The sequence below is a fragment of the Ctenopharyngodon idella genome, chromosome 17, assembly GCF_019924925.1.
Source record: "Ctenopharyngodon idella isolate HZGC_01 chromosome 17, HZGC01, whole genome shotgun sequence".
Taxonomy (NCBI): Eukaryota; Metazoa; Chordata; class Actinopteri; order Cypriniformes; family Xenocyprididae; genus Ctenopharyngodon; species Ctenopharyngodon idella.
This window is the reverse complement of record NC_067236.1, coordinates 11,205,053-11,222,275: the sequence shown is the minus strand read 5'-3', so window position 1 is coordinate 11,222,275 and position 17,223 is coordinate 11,205,053. Positions and strand designations below refer to the sequence as shown.

Genomic DNA, 17,223 nt, shown 5'->3' with positions numbered 1-17,223 from the left:
TCCAGAAGATGGCAGTATATGTACAGTACACAATTTGTTGACCAACTAATCCTCAATGGCTGTGAAGCCCTGACAAAACTGACAGGATTAAGATTTTGTAATGCATAGCACTTGATTGATATTTTGATAGCATATTTCATATAAATACAACGCAAATATGATTCATATGGATAATGCAGATATAATGACATAATGCATGATGCTGGCAGCTTAGTTCAAAAAGATTTGGGTTGGTAGCACACAAAAAAAATCATAGGTTCGATCAGGGTGATGCATGAACAAGAGTTACTGTGATCAAGGATTATGGTCACGTGAGACACTGGGGCACAAGCCACTTTTTTTTAATGTGTTGTATTTGCACACATTCGCTTTTCATCTGTAATGTATATCAGTTTACATTTACAGAAGTTTGCTTTTCAGTCCAAAGCCCCTGGAACACTGGCCCACTTCAGGTAAAGTGTTAAATAACAATTAGCAAAAGTACGTTTGAAAGACAATAATAAATGTTTAGTGAAACCTGACCAGTTTTTTTTACACGTTTATACTTAATTTGCTTTGAAAATTTGTATAAAAAGGCAGTATATTTATATCTCTTATGTTATGTAGGCGGCCTACAGTTGAGTGTTTTCTGGTACATTTTAGTTTAGTTAATGTTTACTGTATTATTTTAGGGTCTGAACATTGTTCACGGTTGCTAGTGAGTCATCGTGTGGCTTTCTCTTGTACCACCTGTGTCATCAGTACGTTTTACAGTAACATATTTTATTAGCACGAATATATTGGCATATTAACGTTACCTGATTTAATGACGAAATGTTTAACAGAATGTAGCCTCGTAGCTACTGGCATCGTTGCGGTTGAGATGTAATGGAAGGGAAAATAATTAATCTGATAGTTAGAAAGTCGACGAAGGAGGAGGGTGATGGGCGAAATTAATAGCAGCTACATCAGTTAGAGAAAATGGAAACGCACGAACTAACGTCAGAAAGCATGTATAACCATTTAGACTAGCTGCCTTTAATTTATAATGAAGTTCACGTTGCTCTGCTGCGAACGTTCTCAGCGCGAGAGTGCTTCTCATACAAATGAGATCCGAGCGCGCTCACTCACTCACTCACGCGCTCTTTGACGTAGTCAGCCAGCTGGGCTCCGGCGTTCCAGCGCAGTACGTATGGCGCAGCGTGCCCGACCACCCTTCACATTTCATCCAGTCTAAATTACGGTTTATCTTGAAAAATAGGCAACCTGACACATCTGTTTATGTGTAATTGTTTCTTTTTTCCAAGCCGGGGCCAGAGACTTCCTAGGAGTAAAGCTGACTCATACAGTTCTTATGAAATAGCGGATTCATCTTTTTATCCGCTGGAAACGAAGAATCATAGTGTTACTATAGGAGCGCTCCCATCAGCATTAAGGAAGCAGCTTTTTTTCGGCGTGTCTTCCTGCCTCACCGGCATCCTGTAATCACGAAGAGATGAGAGCATCGGACTCGTCGATTATTGGTTATTTTTCGCATTAAATTTTGCAGAATTATCTTTTGGGAACGTCGAAGAGGTGGATGCCAGCGCGCGTAACCGTTTAATAGCGCGCGTGTTTCCCATGGCGCTGTCATTTACTTTCGCCAGTCGCGTCGGTGCTTAATGCCGGCGAAGGTGTGAGGAGGAGACCCGCTCTGAAGGTTTGATGCTCGCCCTCCTTATCTGTCACAGCTTTATATCTCCGCGTAGACCAATTTGGTGAAAACATCTGCATTGAATTGGCAAGAAATGACTAGTGAGACGTCTCTGACTGACACTACTTCAGCTGTTTCTTGATGATACGGTTACGCGAGGAGGGAGATTTGGACTGCACGTACTGCCTTCAACTGTTCGTCGCCTGAGGAGCTGGATATGTTCAGACTAACGTAAAGATGGATATTATCTTTGCTCTCCTGTGGTTATTGGCCGCACTATCTGAAGGCGTTTTTTGCCAGGGAATATACGGTAAGACAAACAGACGTAGCGGCTACGTACAATAGCCTTTACAGAACTGTCGTGACCTTGCGAGGTAGATGTGGATGTTCATTCTCAGTGATATCCAGTGTGATGTAGGCCTTATAGCTCACATGTCAATTGACAGTCCCGCGTTACAGGTGCACTGTGGGGCATCAGTAGCCTGTGGCCCTAGTCTTATGCATTAAATACGTTGCCATGCCGTTTTTGATAGGGTGTTTTGAAGTACCTTTATCACTAGGAGATGCATTGCTTGATAAAAGCATAAAGATCTGTGGCCATCACTGTGGTCAGCTGTGGTAAACGTTACTGCAAAGTATGCACTGGATATGGGTAGACCGCGGCTAGTTGCCACATAGGGAAGTTGTCACAAGGGCTACACTGTGGTAAATTGGTGACTTAGTTTTATAATTCATAGATCTATGTGTCGTTAAATTATATAATGTTGATTATACCAACTTATTTGAGCTATTAAAATCTGTATGTTGCTGATATAATTAGCTGATAATGACACATGTGGGACAGTATACGCCCCATAATGACTTACAGATAATCAAAAGTGGCCTTTCCAGCAAGTGTGGTTATTAATACAGTAAAGACAGAGTGCAGTTTAACCTATACAGAACAATTTTGGGATAACATAGGCCTATTACACAAAAATAGAGCAGTGAACATTAATTGAATAATATAAAATGCATTATAAAACACTGTATATTCAATGCGGATAAAATAAGGAATCTTTTAACATAAATTGGTACAAATGTGATGGTTCCCAATCTCCTTTTCCAAAAATTATAAGGCGATTCCTTAATTTAAACAATATTTTACCTACAAACACTTAATACTTTCTACTTATAAACAACATAATTTTAATAATAATTGACTGTAAAAGTATACATATTACCTTGTTAAATATTTATTCTGTAGATTATAAGGTAATTCATACTGTTTACTTCATTTTAACCACATTTTTAACAATATTTTATAGAAAAGCTACATGGATTGTAATTAATAATTTCACATAATTATTCCATTTACCATATCTGATGTGTGTGTTGATTAATGTTTATATGTGAATAAAAGCCTAAATTAAATCTGTTCATCATATAAAGCATTCATGTCTCTTCTGAAAATTTGGACTAAACCGCTCGATTCATATGGATTGGTTTTACAATCTCTTTATGAACTTTTTGAAGCATCAAAGAGGTAGTTGCATAGACTGTCAATGGAGGGACATCAATTTCTCAGATTTCATTTAAAATATCAAAGATGAACTAAAGTCTTATGGGTTTGGAATGACATGAGGGTGAGTAAATGATGATAATTTTTTTATGTTTGGGTGAACTAACCCTTTAAGATATACATTAGAAATATTTACATGAAACAGTGTGACAACTAGCCCTGGTTTTCCCTAATATTACCCAGTGTCATTTCTTTTATTCAAGTAATATATTCATGCTTGAGGTCAGGACTAAGTGACAGTGCCATAATATTTATTCACTGTGCTGTCAGTGGAAATCAAGTAAATAGTTTTAATAGTTATCACGCTTGAGGACTAAATGACAGTGCCATAATATTTATTTACTGTGCTGTCAGTGGAAATCAAGGAAATAGTTTTAATAGTTATCATTGTTTCAATGTAAAGAGGAGCCATGAAAGCACATTTGTGATGTGATTCCCAGTAACATTATATATGATGTGAGGTTGTTAAATTCCCTTTGACAGAATTTTATGTAGGTTAAGCTGCTCATGTCAACCATTCATTCTGTCATAGAAACCTACATGGTAACAGTTCAGCGTCCTTCTGCCTGAAGAATATTACAAAGGGTTGGTCATAATGGGATGAAGGCTATACCTATAAAGCATCAGCTGGGAGACCTATTTTAGCTGACGTCATGTGGATTACAAGGACCGATTTACTGCTTAATGGAAGACTGTTTGGATTGGTAAAATAGAAAATAAGAGCAAGAATCAGTGCAAATGACCTCTCTTAATTTTTTCTACAGGTTGTTTGTTAGCACCTGAAGTCAAGCACAGTGGAGAGAGGTGGTCCATTATTTTTAAGAACTTAAAATGCACATTTATCCATTTATTTATTTTTTTTATTGTGGACTGGACTCCATGATGCTCCTACAGTAGGCATTTGGTGATAACTTCAGAAAAGATTATCAGACTTGATAATCTGGGGTCTCTAATATTTCCAGTAGTTGTCATGGAGTGGTCAAAAATGGTGTGATTATGTTCATGTTTCGCAGTATTGGCTTGCATTATATTTGTATGTGGGATATGAACAAACAATTGATTCCTGTGTTATGACCTGTGCAAATGTGGAACTGTTGTGGGTTGTACTTCACTTCTATAGGAGCTGGATGCTGGTTCATGCCCTTTTAGTTTACTGCATGCTTCATGGTGAATCGTGGGTTTTTGAACATTGAATTGATAAATACTAAGTAGGCCTGCATGGATTCTGCACTTGCAGAATGCTCTACAGATTTCAACAGGATTCAAATAGCCATTGTTCTACATACTGTATCCTCCACCCCCACATGTTGATCATTAGATGTTTTGGATTAACCAACACCAGAATGAAAGAATTTGCTTCCTTTCAGTTCAAGAGTTGGTATTTAAATTGGAAGTTAAATTGGTATTTGAATTGGAGTGACATGAAGAGATTTTTAGTCTTGATAAAAAATGCATTCTGGGAAATGAAATGGTCCACAAAAGTTAATGAAAAGCCTATCAATTGTTTTAGAATTTTCTTTGTTTCTAAGGCCAATAAAACTTCAAAACTTTGTGACAAGGCTTTGTCAGGCAGGCATTCAAACTTTGCCTTGAAAATTCAAATTCAAAAATGGTCAGTATTTGACAATTTAAATTCATAAATTAAATTTGAATTTTTACTACTTTTATTGATATCAGAATCAAATAGAGCAAATATTAGAGAGCCGCTGTTACTTATTAGTAACTTACTCGTCTTCCTTTTCGAAATCAATAAGAATTACACCTCAGTCAACTTTGATGAAGATGCTAACTGGAAAGACTGCGCTGGTTTAAATAAGAAATCACATTTCCCCACTAGATAAATGTTTTATTGTAAAGCGAGACTAATGCACTATATTACAGCATCCCAACAGGCCACTTAGGCCGAAATGAAATAGAGGGCTCCGATAGTAAGACATCTAAGAGGTCGATAAGCTTTTAGTTCATGTAATTCAGTACAACTGTTGGTGCACTGTTGGATCTAATGTCAGCATGTTTTGATTGGAGATATATGGATATTTTTCTAATATTTATGTTCGTTTTACTCTGCGTGATGGCTCTCTGTTTCATGTTTCATATGCAGCCTCTCCATTAATTCCAGGCTCATATCTGTCACAGACAGTCGACTAAGTGGTCAGCTGATAGTATCACACACTTCAGCTAAATGCGACCATTCTCTGCTTTTCCAGTGTTAATCCGAGCTGCTAATATTTAAATATTTTTTTAGCTTCTAGATCCCATCTGTTCACAGAAGAATTGCTTATATTTTACTACCACTGACTGATTAATCAAGTGCATTCTGTTTATCTGACCACAACAGACTGCTTTAGTTTCATTGTACTTTGGGTCAAACATTGCTATGAAGACTTGACCCTTCAGAAACAGAGATCTAGCACTGCTTTTACTTTAGAAATAGTACATAATTTAATAGTTTAATTAAAAGTTGATGGCTGCATTTTTCTACATCAAAAATGTACCCTATGGTCACATACTGACAGTCTCTTGTTGTGTAATATTGGACTCTGCAAGTTGGAAGTATATGTGAAGTGGCAGAGGTGGATGAAAATAGCATTCATATACATTATGACAGTGTTAAACAGAGTTAGACAATTGCTTGTGACAGTTTCCTCCAGATTGGACTGACCACTGTGAAAGGGCCATTCTCAGTTCCTCTGCTTTCTACTGTAAATAATTCACACCTCTTACAAGCAGACATTTAAAAGACTATAGAAATATTTATACAATATTCAAAATTCTCTCAAGTGCAATTTCTAAAGGGGAACAGTTGAACTTGTGCATGGTGTTGAGTTGTAGCATGTTGCAGGCCGCACTGTAGATCTTCATGCGATAGGTCTTATTGTGCAAAGAAGCTCAGTTACTCCACTCCTTCTACATGCTTTTCTAACACACCATGGTAGCAATCATCAGCCGAGTAACCTTGGGATGTACAATGCACATTACGGTTGTTAAGCATGACTGTTAATGTAGAATACAACAACCTTCTTTACACGTTTCTCTGAATTATTTATCAACACTCCACTCCCGGTTTGTGTAGCACATTTAGTGTGCCATGTTCTGTAAACTATGAAAGACTAAGGCAACAAACTAAGTACAACAAACCCAACACAACTGCTAAACAGAAATGGGGGTCTTGACAGCTTGTGGTCGGTAAGATTTCAAGATCAAATATAGTAAAAACAGTAAAACTGTGAAAAAAATGTACAATTTAAAATAACTGTTTAATGTTAACTTAATGTTAACTTAACTGTCTATGTTAATATATTTTAAAACATAATTTATTCCTGGGATGGCAAAGCTGAATTTTCAGCAGCTATCATATTCTTCAGTGACACATGATCCTTCAGAAAGAATGAATATTATTGTTATTTTGGTAACACTTTAGTATAGGGAACATGTATTCACTAACTACAGCTTTTCCCTCAATAAACTCCTAATTTACTGCTTATTAATAGTTAGTAAGGTAGTTCTTAAGTTTAGGTATTGAGTAGGATTAAAAAATGTAGAATAAGGTCATGCATAATAAGGCATTAATATGTGCTTAATAATTACTAATAAACAGCCAGTATTCTAGTAATATGCATGCTAATAAGCAACTAGTTAAAAGACCCTCAAATAAAGTGTTACCATTATTTTTTTATTATTTGAAAAAAAAAAAAAAACACATGCTAATATTTTTCAGGATGTTTTGATGAATATAGAAAGTTCAAAAGAATAGCATTTGTTTGAAATGGAAATTGTGGCAGTGTAAATTTTGATCAATTTAAGCCTTGCGAAATAAAAATATACATATTGAAAAAAGTTTGGACGTTTTTGATATTTTTGAGATATTTTTATTGGTGGATAGTTCATTTATGTAAGTGAGGATAGCAAAATAAAGTAAACTGTGACATATTATACCCCAGAATTCTACATACAGTGGACTACTAGTAAAATTGATAAAACAATTTGGAACCAAAAATTATTCAGACACTTTGACCTGACCATGTTTTGTTTAAGTGCTATCTGACATAATTAAGATAATTTTTTTCTGACACAGTTTAACTCTGAGATCTTGTCATATTTCATTTACTATTTTTTTAAACTATAGCGAATAAACTGTATTAATGAATTAAATGTTCAAGGTGTCTGAATACATTTTGGTTTGACTGTATGTATGTATGTATGTATGTATGTGTATAGGTTTTTGTTAATTGTGCAAGTTCAAAGGAGTTGAAACCCGTACATAATTTAGATGTATAATCTTTTTTTTTTAATAAACTAGCAAAATCACAACTGAACTTAACAATGAATTCCATTGAATGGAGAGCAGTTTTGGCATTTTGATAATAACAACTCCTTGTGTTCCATAGGGAAAGATATCTCAGGAGTTTTGAGTGGCATGTGGATGGGTAGATGTTGACAGAATTTTCTGTTTAAAGCAATTGATCTGCAGAAGGTGTGACTTGATTTGACTGGCACAGTTTCTGCTGAGTGTTTTTCACCACAGCATTCTGATGCTATTTTTACTTGCAATAATAATTGTGCAGCTTAAAGATACAAATAATTTATTTTGGAAATTGCATTCAAAATGCACATGCACTCAAAAATATCTACAGGCATGTTTGAATAGGCAGGATGCTTCCGGCATTAACTACTTGTTTTTGAAAAACATTTGAGAACCACACATCCACTGGCACTCATTTATATAGATTTGCCAGTTTCACTGGGGGCTCACATAAATATTTCAACATTTCTGTTTTGTACAATCTTGCACACATCTTGTAATATACACTAAAGTTTTCTATTAACTAGATGTGACATAGCAAAAACTTGCTGCTTTGCTGTCTTGCTGCTAAATTTGTAAGGTTTCAGCAGGCTTTCCACTCAAGTTCTCAAGAATGACGGATATGCGGATATGCTCATGCAGAGAGCCAATAGGCTTCAATACTGAAGCCCACACAGCTTTTATTCCTCCTTTGTAATACTTTTTTGTGTTGTGTATATTGTAGGCTTTCTGCTCCTGTGGGTCTATACTTTTTTCATATTACAGGTGGATGATTAACCATGCATTACAGCAGCCCACTACCGTTTTGAATGAAATCGTTGTTGCTCATGCAGGGCGAGTTATTGTGGCCAAGAATAATACTGGGCCAAAAAGGCAAAGACTAATAATAGCAATACAGTGGCTAAGATTGGATAAAATGCATATGTTAATGAATATTTAATGGCTGTAAGTAACTGGGGGAAAGAGAATCAATGGATGTAGCCTCCCTCTCTTGAGGACCAGTGTGAGCTAAAGTCCTGAAAGCAGGAAGGCAAGATTAGTGACTCTCAAAGTGCCATACAGAACCATAAAAACAAAAGCCATCACTCACAAGAACTGTGGCTTCCCTAAAAACGACCAGCTAAACAGTCATTTAACACTGGACAGTTAAATACTACTGATGGCATCCAGCACATAGGTGATAATTACCCTATCCCAGACACAGGTACATTGGGCCACATTTATGAAAGGAACATACGACAGAAAACTGGGCGTACGATCGTTTCCACGCAAAACTTGGCATTTATCAAGATGGACGTGAGCGGTAGCTATGATCAAATCTCACATCAGGTCTTAGCTCATGTACAAAATATTTTTGAGTTAGCGTGAGCTTGCGTGCAGCATAGTAAATCTGGTGAAGAATTGTAATGAGAGCATTTTGATCATTTAGATTATTTTTCTGACACTCACTAGTCGATCATTAAACATTAAGATTAGAATGTCATATTAAAATTAAATTAATTTAATTGATACACAAAATCTATTTCACAAAAATAATTAACAGATTAGCCGAAGAAAAAAACTGCGCAACAAGTATTATAAGCTACGCTCGTTTTTGTGACACTCTAACGCATTATATTTGTTTATTTTATTAAATCCAACTGATCGCGCAGACACTTCACACGCGCACACACAACATATCAGTTCTAGCGTTGCTAGCGTGACATTTCAGCCATTAATCATCAAACTAAAATGCAGTTACACTGCTCAAATTAAATGGTCCGCTGTAAATCAGCGTGCCCAGCGCTCGACCAAACACATTTTTGCACATGTGAAGGATGCTGTTTTACGTGGATATTGGAACACGAGTAAAGTACAAAGCCTTGTTTACATAATGAATAATAGTTTAGCTACCCAATGTTGCATGTCCTATGCTATAGTGTTTATAATGTTTGTAAATGTTTCGTTTTATTTACCGTTTTATTAATATACATATAAATTAATATAATTGTTTGCAATTATGAGGTTAACAAGTGTTTTTGGAGTAAGATTAACTTCTGTTTCAAGAGATTACTTCCTCTTCTTGAATGGGTTACTTTTCTCCATGTCGTAAACTCTAGGGGCAAGGCTTCTAAAGCGTGAATTTTTAGTGGCCTGATATTCAAGTGACGATTGTATTGAGTTGCCACATTTATCAAGGTACGATCATTCGTACGGTGGGATTGGCAGCAGACGAATGTTTGATGAATCACACGTGAACCCTGTTGTAAGATGATTTCTGTGCTTGGATCTGCACTCATTTCAATGTTAGATTGATAAATTAGGCCCATTGTGAAGTTATAGCATATTCATACTAGTCTTAAATAATGATTTGTAACACTAATACTAATATATGTCAACCACTAATGCACAATATTCAAGATGTGTTTATCACATCTCCAATGCTTATTGATAGCTGTTCTGAACCAAATAGCCTCTAGCAGACGTTAATTGACAGAAACTGATGTTTGTGGTTATAATGTCTTAGAGCAAAGTAAAGTCAAAATCTTCTCTAACAGTATCTGGAATATGCCCAGCAGTGCATATTTGTATGTATCCCTTATTTGACACATCCAATTGAGGTCATGGAGCACTCTACTATCGAGCTGATGAGCACCAGATGTGTTAGTTTAGGAAGACATCCAAAATGTGAGCTATGTCCAGAAGCTGTGGGCTATGTCCAGAAGCTACCTTACTGCCCAGTTTATTTAGTTAGTTAGTTAGTTATTCATTCTAAGACATCATAACATGAAGCAGAATGCTTTAGATTTAGTACCTCCTAAGGAAACTGGTTCATACAGGCATCTAAAGCTACATTCACACTGTCAGTCCAAATCCGATTGTGTATCCAGTTGGGATCTGATCTAAAATTATTGACTGTCCACATTGTGTTTCGCAACTGTTCAGATCGGATTTGTGTGTCCATGCCGCCCTTTCGTTTTACGGCAATGATGTTGTGTTGGTAGATATACACCAAAAACAACAACAGCCGCAACATGGAGGGGTTTGTGTAGCCGCCGCGCAGGACTACTGCATCTTCCTGTAACGTCTGACATTTACGTGGCGTGAGAAAGTCATACAAACCACGCAAAATCCGATCAGAGCGATCAGACTGAAACAGATTTCCAGAAGTGTGATTTTATGATTTCAAACCACATATGTTGCTTTTTTTTGCCGTTCACACTTACTAAATCTGATCAGATTTCTATCAGATATGCACACAAATTGGATTTGGACTGACAGTCTGAACAACAGGCATGATGTTAAAGACATCATAACATCATGCCTAATGATCTAGAAAAATGAGCTACTATATTAGTCATAACCAAATAAACATTTAATTACTAAAAATGCTTATTTCTCACTTGAAATAAAAATATAATTAACATAAATAAATAAATTTAAAATATCTTAAATTATGAGTTATGCTGTTACTTTACCAATTTATTTGATTTATTTATTTATTTATTATTTGATGAATCACACGTGAACCCTGTCGTAAGGTGATTTCTGCGCTTGGATCTGCACTTATTTCTATGTTAGATTGATAAATGAGGCCTATTGTGAAGTTATAGCATATTCATACCAGTCAGAAATAATGATTTGTAACACTAATTCTAATATATGACAACCAATAATGCACAATATTCAAGATGTTTTATTAATTAACATAAATAAATACATTTAAAATGCCTTAAATTATGAGTTATGCTGTTACTTTACCAATTTATTTGATTTTATTTTTTTCTTGGCAACTGTTTTAAAAAAAGTCCTCTGTAGATTTGAACATCCAGATCACTTTAGCAACAGCAGAGCAACACCCCTGTAAACCACTTACAACACCCTAGCACTAAGAAGGGCAAGATTTGCACAGGCAAGCACCACTCATATTTTCTTCAAAAATGTCAAGTGTAGATGTTTTCTGACAAGAGCTTTGCTGAACTATGCATGAACAGTGAGTGTGCCTTGTTCAAACCTGTGTGCGTAGACTCAAAGAATGTTCCAACCACGAATGAAACAGCACAAAATAACCTCAGCAAGACCTTGGACTTCACATTGTTAATGCTTCAGTGAAGGTCTCTGAGGACAGCAAGCATTATAACAGAACCATTTCTTGCTGAGCCCTGTGCAAAAAAATAAAAAATAAAATAATAATAATAATAAAACAAACATCTCTGCACATCTGCGTTCCCCTTTGGCACAGGATATGTTAAAGAGGTTTGAAAAATGGCAGAATCATTGTAGTAAGGTAATGAATGCTCTATGTAAGGCTTGTATTTATTTCTTTTCTTATTCATTTCAATCAAGGGAAATGAAAAGAGTGTAAATGGATTTCGAGCTATTTACCTACCCATGGTGCTTTATTGATTTGGAACAATAATTTATTTTTTATAACAAACTTTCTCAACTAGACTTTTTTGTTTCATGTTAAATGAAAATAGCTTGTAGTTTAAACTCATTAAACATTTATGGAAATAAGTGAGTTGAACCTCAGTGAACCTTCAGGGCAGATGTAAGCGACATTTGTCAACATGCAAATTCGTAAATTTTTATGCATCGACCCTTGGAGTTTTTCTATTAGCGCAGGCACTCCACTTACGTTTATCAAGCCATTAGCTGTAGATTTTGTGAGAATGAGTGTTAATAAGTGTTAATGAGTGCTAATGAGTATAAAGTAGTGCACATTACTGCAAGCAATGCGGGCAGGCTTCATTTTGTGGTTCACTGCTCTGAGTTGATTTTCGAGAAGGTTTCACATTCCTTGAAAATTTGAAGAGGTTTTGGATCGGTCTCGGTAAACTGATATCCACATTTCAGGTCATGGAAGACTGATCAAAAATATCTCCCAATTCAGAGAGGATATGAATTGTTTATCGTTCATCTTTGTTGGGAGGAGGCTACTCATTAGATGTGAAAGTCTGGCAGGCCTGTGCCGCAGGTTACCTTGAGAGTTACCATGACTCGTGTAAGGATACTGTCTTTAATTAAAATTTCACAAGCTAGAAGGTTGTTAACTTAAGGCCATGTGTACAGATTTAGGAAGAATTCATTGCATCCAGTCTGTCTCATGCTAATATATTTCTGCCTTTTGTTTAAAGTAGACATTGTTTTTAAATAAGCACTGGAATTTAGTGTGGCAGAAAACACTGTTATTGTGTCCCAGTGGAAGATTTTATGCAGGAATCCATTCATTCTCTGTAATTAGGTGAAATCTCAAGGGCATTACAAAGAAACCAATCAAGCCAACAAAATGATCTTTGTAAACAAATTTTGAAAAAGATGTTACTGTACACAGCAGGCAGAGGCTGCAATAGTTTCCTCTTTCTCTTGATTTTAAGCGAAATGATGATGGATGCACAAATATGATTACGCCAGACAATAATACTTCTCTTAGCATCTTAGTAAGATCAAAAGTAATCTGTATATTTGGGATTGGACAGATCTGGTCATGATCAAATATCAAATCAGCTTACCGACATGAGCAAGGCTCCACAAAGCAATGGCGTTTATTAAAATACAGTGGGGTACAAAAGTGAAATGCTTCTATGTTGCATTTTTCTAATTGAATACATTTTTTCCCATATAACCAATTATAATTAGTACACATTTTGAGTGTTTTTATAGTACTAGATGATTCAGCTTTAATCATTTGTAACAAAATCTGCATTTCCACCATCAGACCAAACCATTTCATTGCTTAACCGTTAGGGATGGGAGATATCGTATCGTTTGCGATATACTGGTAAAAATTCTCCTCACGATAAAAATTAGTCTTCCTGCGATAATAACAATGAAGCCTAGTTCATGACATATTTCTGTGTGCGATCCATTCGCAGCTCACGTGCAGAGCGAAAACAACTATGGCGGAAGGCGGACGTGAAGCTAAATGAGGAGCTACCTCTACATTTCGGAGCTGGTATACACTCAGATATATTTTCACTCGTTGAACACTCTGACTGAGCGCTTGAGTTTCGCTCTCCGTCAAGCGATCCGTAGATCCGTACACAAAAAATGCTATTCTTACTTAGATTTTTTTGTCTTGTTTCTAGTCCAAATATCTAACAATTCTTAAATCAAGAAGCATTTACTAGAGAAGTAAAAATTATTGTTTTGTTTTCAGAAAAAAATAAGTCAAAATTAAGCGAGTTTTTCTTTAAAACAAGCAAAATAATCTGCCAATGGTGTACGCAAAATAATCTTATTTCAAACCGAAAACAAGATTATTTTGCTTGTTTTAAGGAAAAACTTACTTAATTTTGACTTATTTTTTTCTGAAAACAAGACAATCATTTTTACTTGTCTAGAAAATGATTCTTGATTTAAGAATTTTTAGGTATTTGGACTAGAAACGACAAAAACTCTAAGTGAGAAAAGCATTTTTTGCAGTGTGCAACTTTTCCATTTCTGCAAGGGCTGGTGTTTGGATTTTTACTGTTTTTTTTTTTGTTGTTGTTTTTTTAATTAATTCTTTTATGTAATTTTTATATTTAATTCTATATATATTTTTATATTACAGTAGCTTATTTGATGATGGGTACATTTTACTTTAGATCAAAGTTTGTGTTTATGAGGCTCTCAAGACTCCATGCAGCTATCACTTGTAGCCAAAAAACAGTGGTGAATGGTACTATATTTATATCGTCACTGATATCGTTATCGCAATAAATACCAGAAAATATTGTGATATGGTTTTAAGTCCATATCGCCCATCCCTATTAACCGTTCCATTCCATGCCAATCGAGCCCAGTCAGTATGAATATGGTTTGTGGGGCTGATCAGAGAGCTCTTTGGAATGTAATACAAATATGTCAGTCGTTGCATTGTAATGCAAGAGTTTACAGACAATATGAGATGTAAATAGTGACCGCGTTATGGAGGATGATCAGATATTTATTTTAATTTTATTATTAACTTGCTTTAACTTAGCCAACTGTGCTGAGAATTCCGGGCTGAGAACAGTTTGTAATCGTGCTGTGCCGAACCAAGTTCAAGTGGAAATATAACTTGAACTATTCTTTAACTATTCGGCCCGACAGTGGAGAGTTACAGTTCTTGACCTTTGTTTGTTCCCAAGTGACTTTTTATTCAAACTCTGTATCTTTAAATCCATTTTACCATTAAAGAATTTGCAAGTAAACTAAGGCTGCCCCCGACTTAAGATTTTTCTAGTCGACTTTTAGTCGTTCATTTATCTACCACACTCCGCAAGAACACTTGGAAATGCACCTAATATTGGCGCACATTAATCTAGGTTAACGTTAGAGCGAGCTGCCACATAAAGTGGCTAATGCAGGCTACTACTTATGTTTTAAATAAGTCACGTTTGAGGTCACACGTCACCTTTTTGTGGTCATTCTTTACCTTCTCGAAATGTTACCACAGTACTTTAAATTTTCTGCCAACATATTACAGCATTGAGAAGCCATCTTAACGACCTGTCACTGCGCAACTTCACCAATTCCTGTGAGTTTTTTTCTATGACTAACTGACTAATTGAAATTTAGTCAACCAAGCCTCTTCTCGTCATCTAACATTTAGTTGACTACTAGGGGGCAGCCCTAAAGTAAACCTTGTCTTTCTCGTCTTACTGAATAGCATAACCCTCTTCCTGTTTTCTTCTGAATTTTTTTTCATTACTTAATTTATACCGTTCTAGTGGGTAAGACTGTTAAAGCAGTTATTTACTACAGTTGTTCCTCCACTGGTCTTTGGAGTGTGAATTTATGCTCTATAATGGAAAACAGCCTGTGCCTGCATCAGCACATACTTTAACTTTGATAGTGTACGTGCAGATTTGTGTTTGTGAAGTACCTCATAAATTATTCCTCCACAAAGGTTTTTTGCCACTCTGTTATCTTTATGATCATATTGTTTCCTTTAGACTAGTAATTGGGTTTTCTGTGAGATCAAAGTGAATGATCCAAGATTATGAATTATGAATGTGCCTTAAGATGTAACTTCATGGTGAACTGTAGTGAACTGAGATGAACTACCTATATCTAGATGAATGCTATTAGTTCTGTTCTCCAAATGATCACATAGAAAGATGCTTATAGGTGCATAATGTGTTTGCTGTAGTCTCATTCTTATAATATTCTTGTACAGAGTTTTTTTTTTATTTATTTATTTATTTATTTATTTATTTTTTTTATGGCAGCAATGTTCTTACAGTCTTCATTCATGTTTTAAATACCTTGCGCAAGTAGAAATAAATGTGAAACTTTAGCACTTATTTTCTTGGTTACAAGATAAAAAAGGAAAAAAGAAAGATTCAGATCCTGTCTGCTTTTTGCTGACCTCCACTGATTTTCATATCTTCATAGTTTTAAGATCAGTTGTCTTGGAGTGCAGTCTGCCACTATTAACTTTAATCTGCAGTCTAGGTCAGTGTTCACAACTCTTTTGTTTTATGGACCCTCACAGCCCTCAGTCAGTATTTTCATTAATATTATTAAAATTCCCATTTTTACGATGATTCTCTTTAGGGCCTTTCACACTTAAAAAAGTTAACCCTGCTTAAAAATAAAGGTTCTTTATTGGCATCTGCAGATAACATCTTAAGATAACATCCATGGAAACTTTCCATTGTGCAAAAGGTTCTTTATAGTGGAAAAATGTTCTTTAGATTATTCAAATGTTCTTCACACTAAGAAAAAAATGGTTCTTTTAGTGACTGTTCACTAAAAGGTTCTTTGGGGTTCCAAAAATGGTTCTTCTATGGCATCGCTGTGAAACCCCCCTTTTAGAACCTTTATTTTTAAGAGTGTGGGTCATTCTAAACTACAGGTAAATGGAGTACTAATAAATAGGGCTTTTGACACTTAAACAGTTAACCCTGTCCCTGGTTTATTCTAAACCCCAGGTAAATGCAATCCTGGGTTATCTTTCTTCACGCTTCACGCTTCACGCTGCTCATAATTTTTTAGCATCGTCCTTATTTGCATATTTGCGGTGTCACTGCTTGGTTGAAATGGCCCTCATTTATGAAACAAACGTACAATAGAAAATTGGCCGTACAGTCGCTTCCATGCAAAACTTGGAATTTATCAATTTGGATGTGAGTGGTAGCTACGATCAAATCTTATGTCAGCTTTCAGTTTGTGTAAGTTTTTGAGTTAGCGTGAATTTGTGTGCGGCAGAGCAAATCTGATGGAGAATTGTTATCAGAGCATTTTGTTCATTTAGATTATTTTCCTGACCAACAACTGACGCTTTTCACTGATCATTATCCATTAAATGACAAGATTAGAATGTCAAATTAAAATTAAATTCAGCAAACAAGTTCACAGAAATCGTATGGCCGTTTGGCCGGAAGCTAATTACTTTATAACTTTATACATTTTACTTAATAAAATATGGATATTTTAATTAGCTTTATTAACTTTAATAAAATAACTGAATGTCATTTACTTGATGGTTTGAGTTGAACATACCAAAATAATTGACTAAAAATCCAACAGTTAATATTATCTAAAATTTACAGTTATATTTCTCAGTTTTTTCCCCATAGCATCAACTCCAGACATCACGTCGAAGTTCCACTTCAAAAGGGAATTTCTGTGATATACTAAGCCACTGAATTATTTTTTTGAAGTGCATAGACTGCTGTCAGCCAATCAATTGGCGTGTTTGTTACGTGTTCAAACACCGGTCACACAGAGGGCGTC

The 17,223-nt window shown here is 35.6% G+C and overlaps 1 protein-coding gene across 2 annotated transcripts in view; it reads left to right on the top strand.

Moving 5' to 3' along the window:
- The first annotated feature begins 1,107 nt into the window (after nt 1-1,107).
- The window catches only part of mdga2a (MAM domain containing glycosylphosphatidylinositol anchor 2a), a 157,638-nt gene continuing 141,522 nt past the window's right edge, over nt 1,108-17,223 (top strand). Inside the window, exon 1 of one of the 2 annotated variants that reach the window (XM_051868285.1) lies at nt 1,108-1,982. In XM_051868285.1, coding sequence (XP_051724245.1) covers nt 1,910-1,982 — 73 coding nt within the window. In that variant the 5' untranslated portion in view covers nt 1,108-1,909. The remainder of the gene's footprint in view (nt 1,983-17,223) is intronic. The other variant, XM_051868286.1, reaches the window with a different exon arrangement.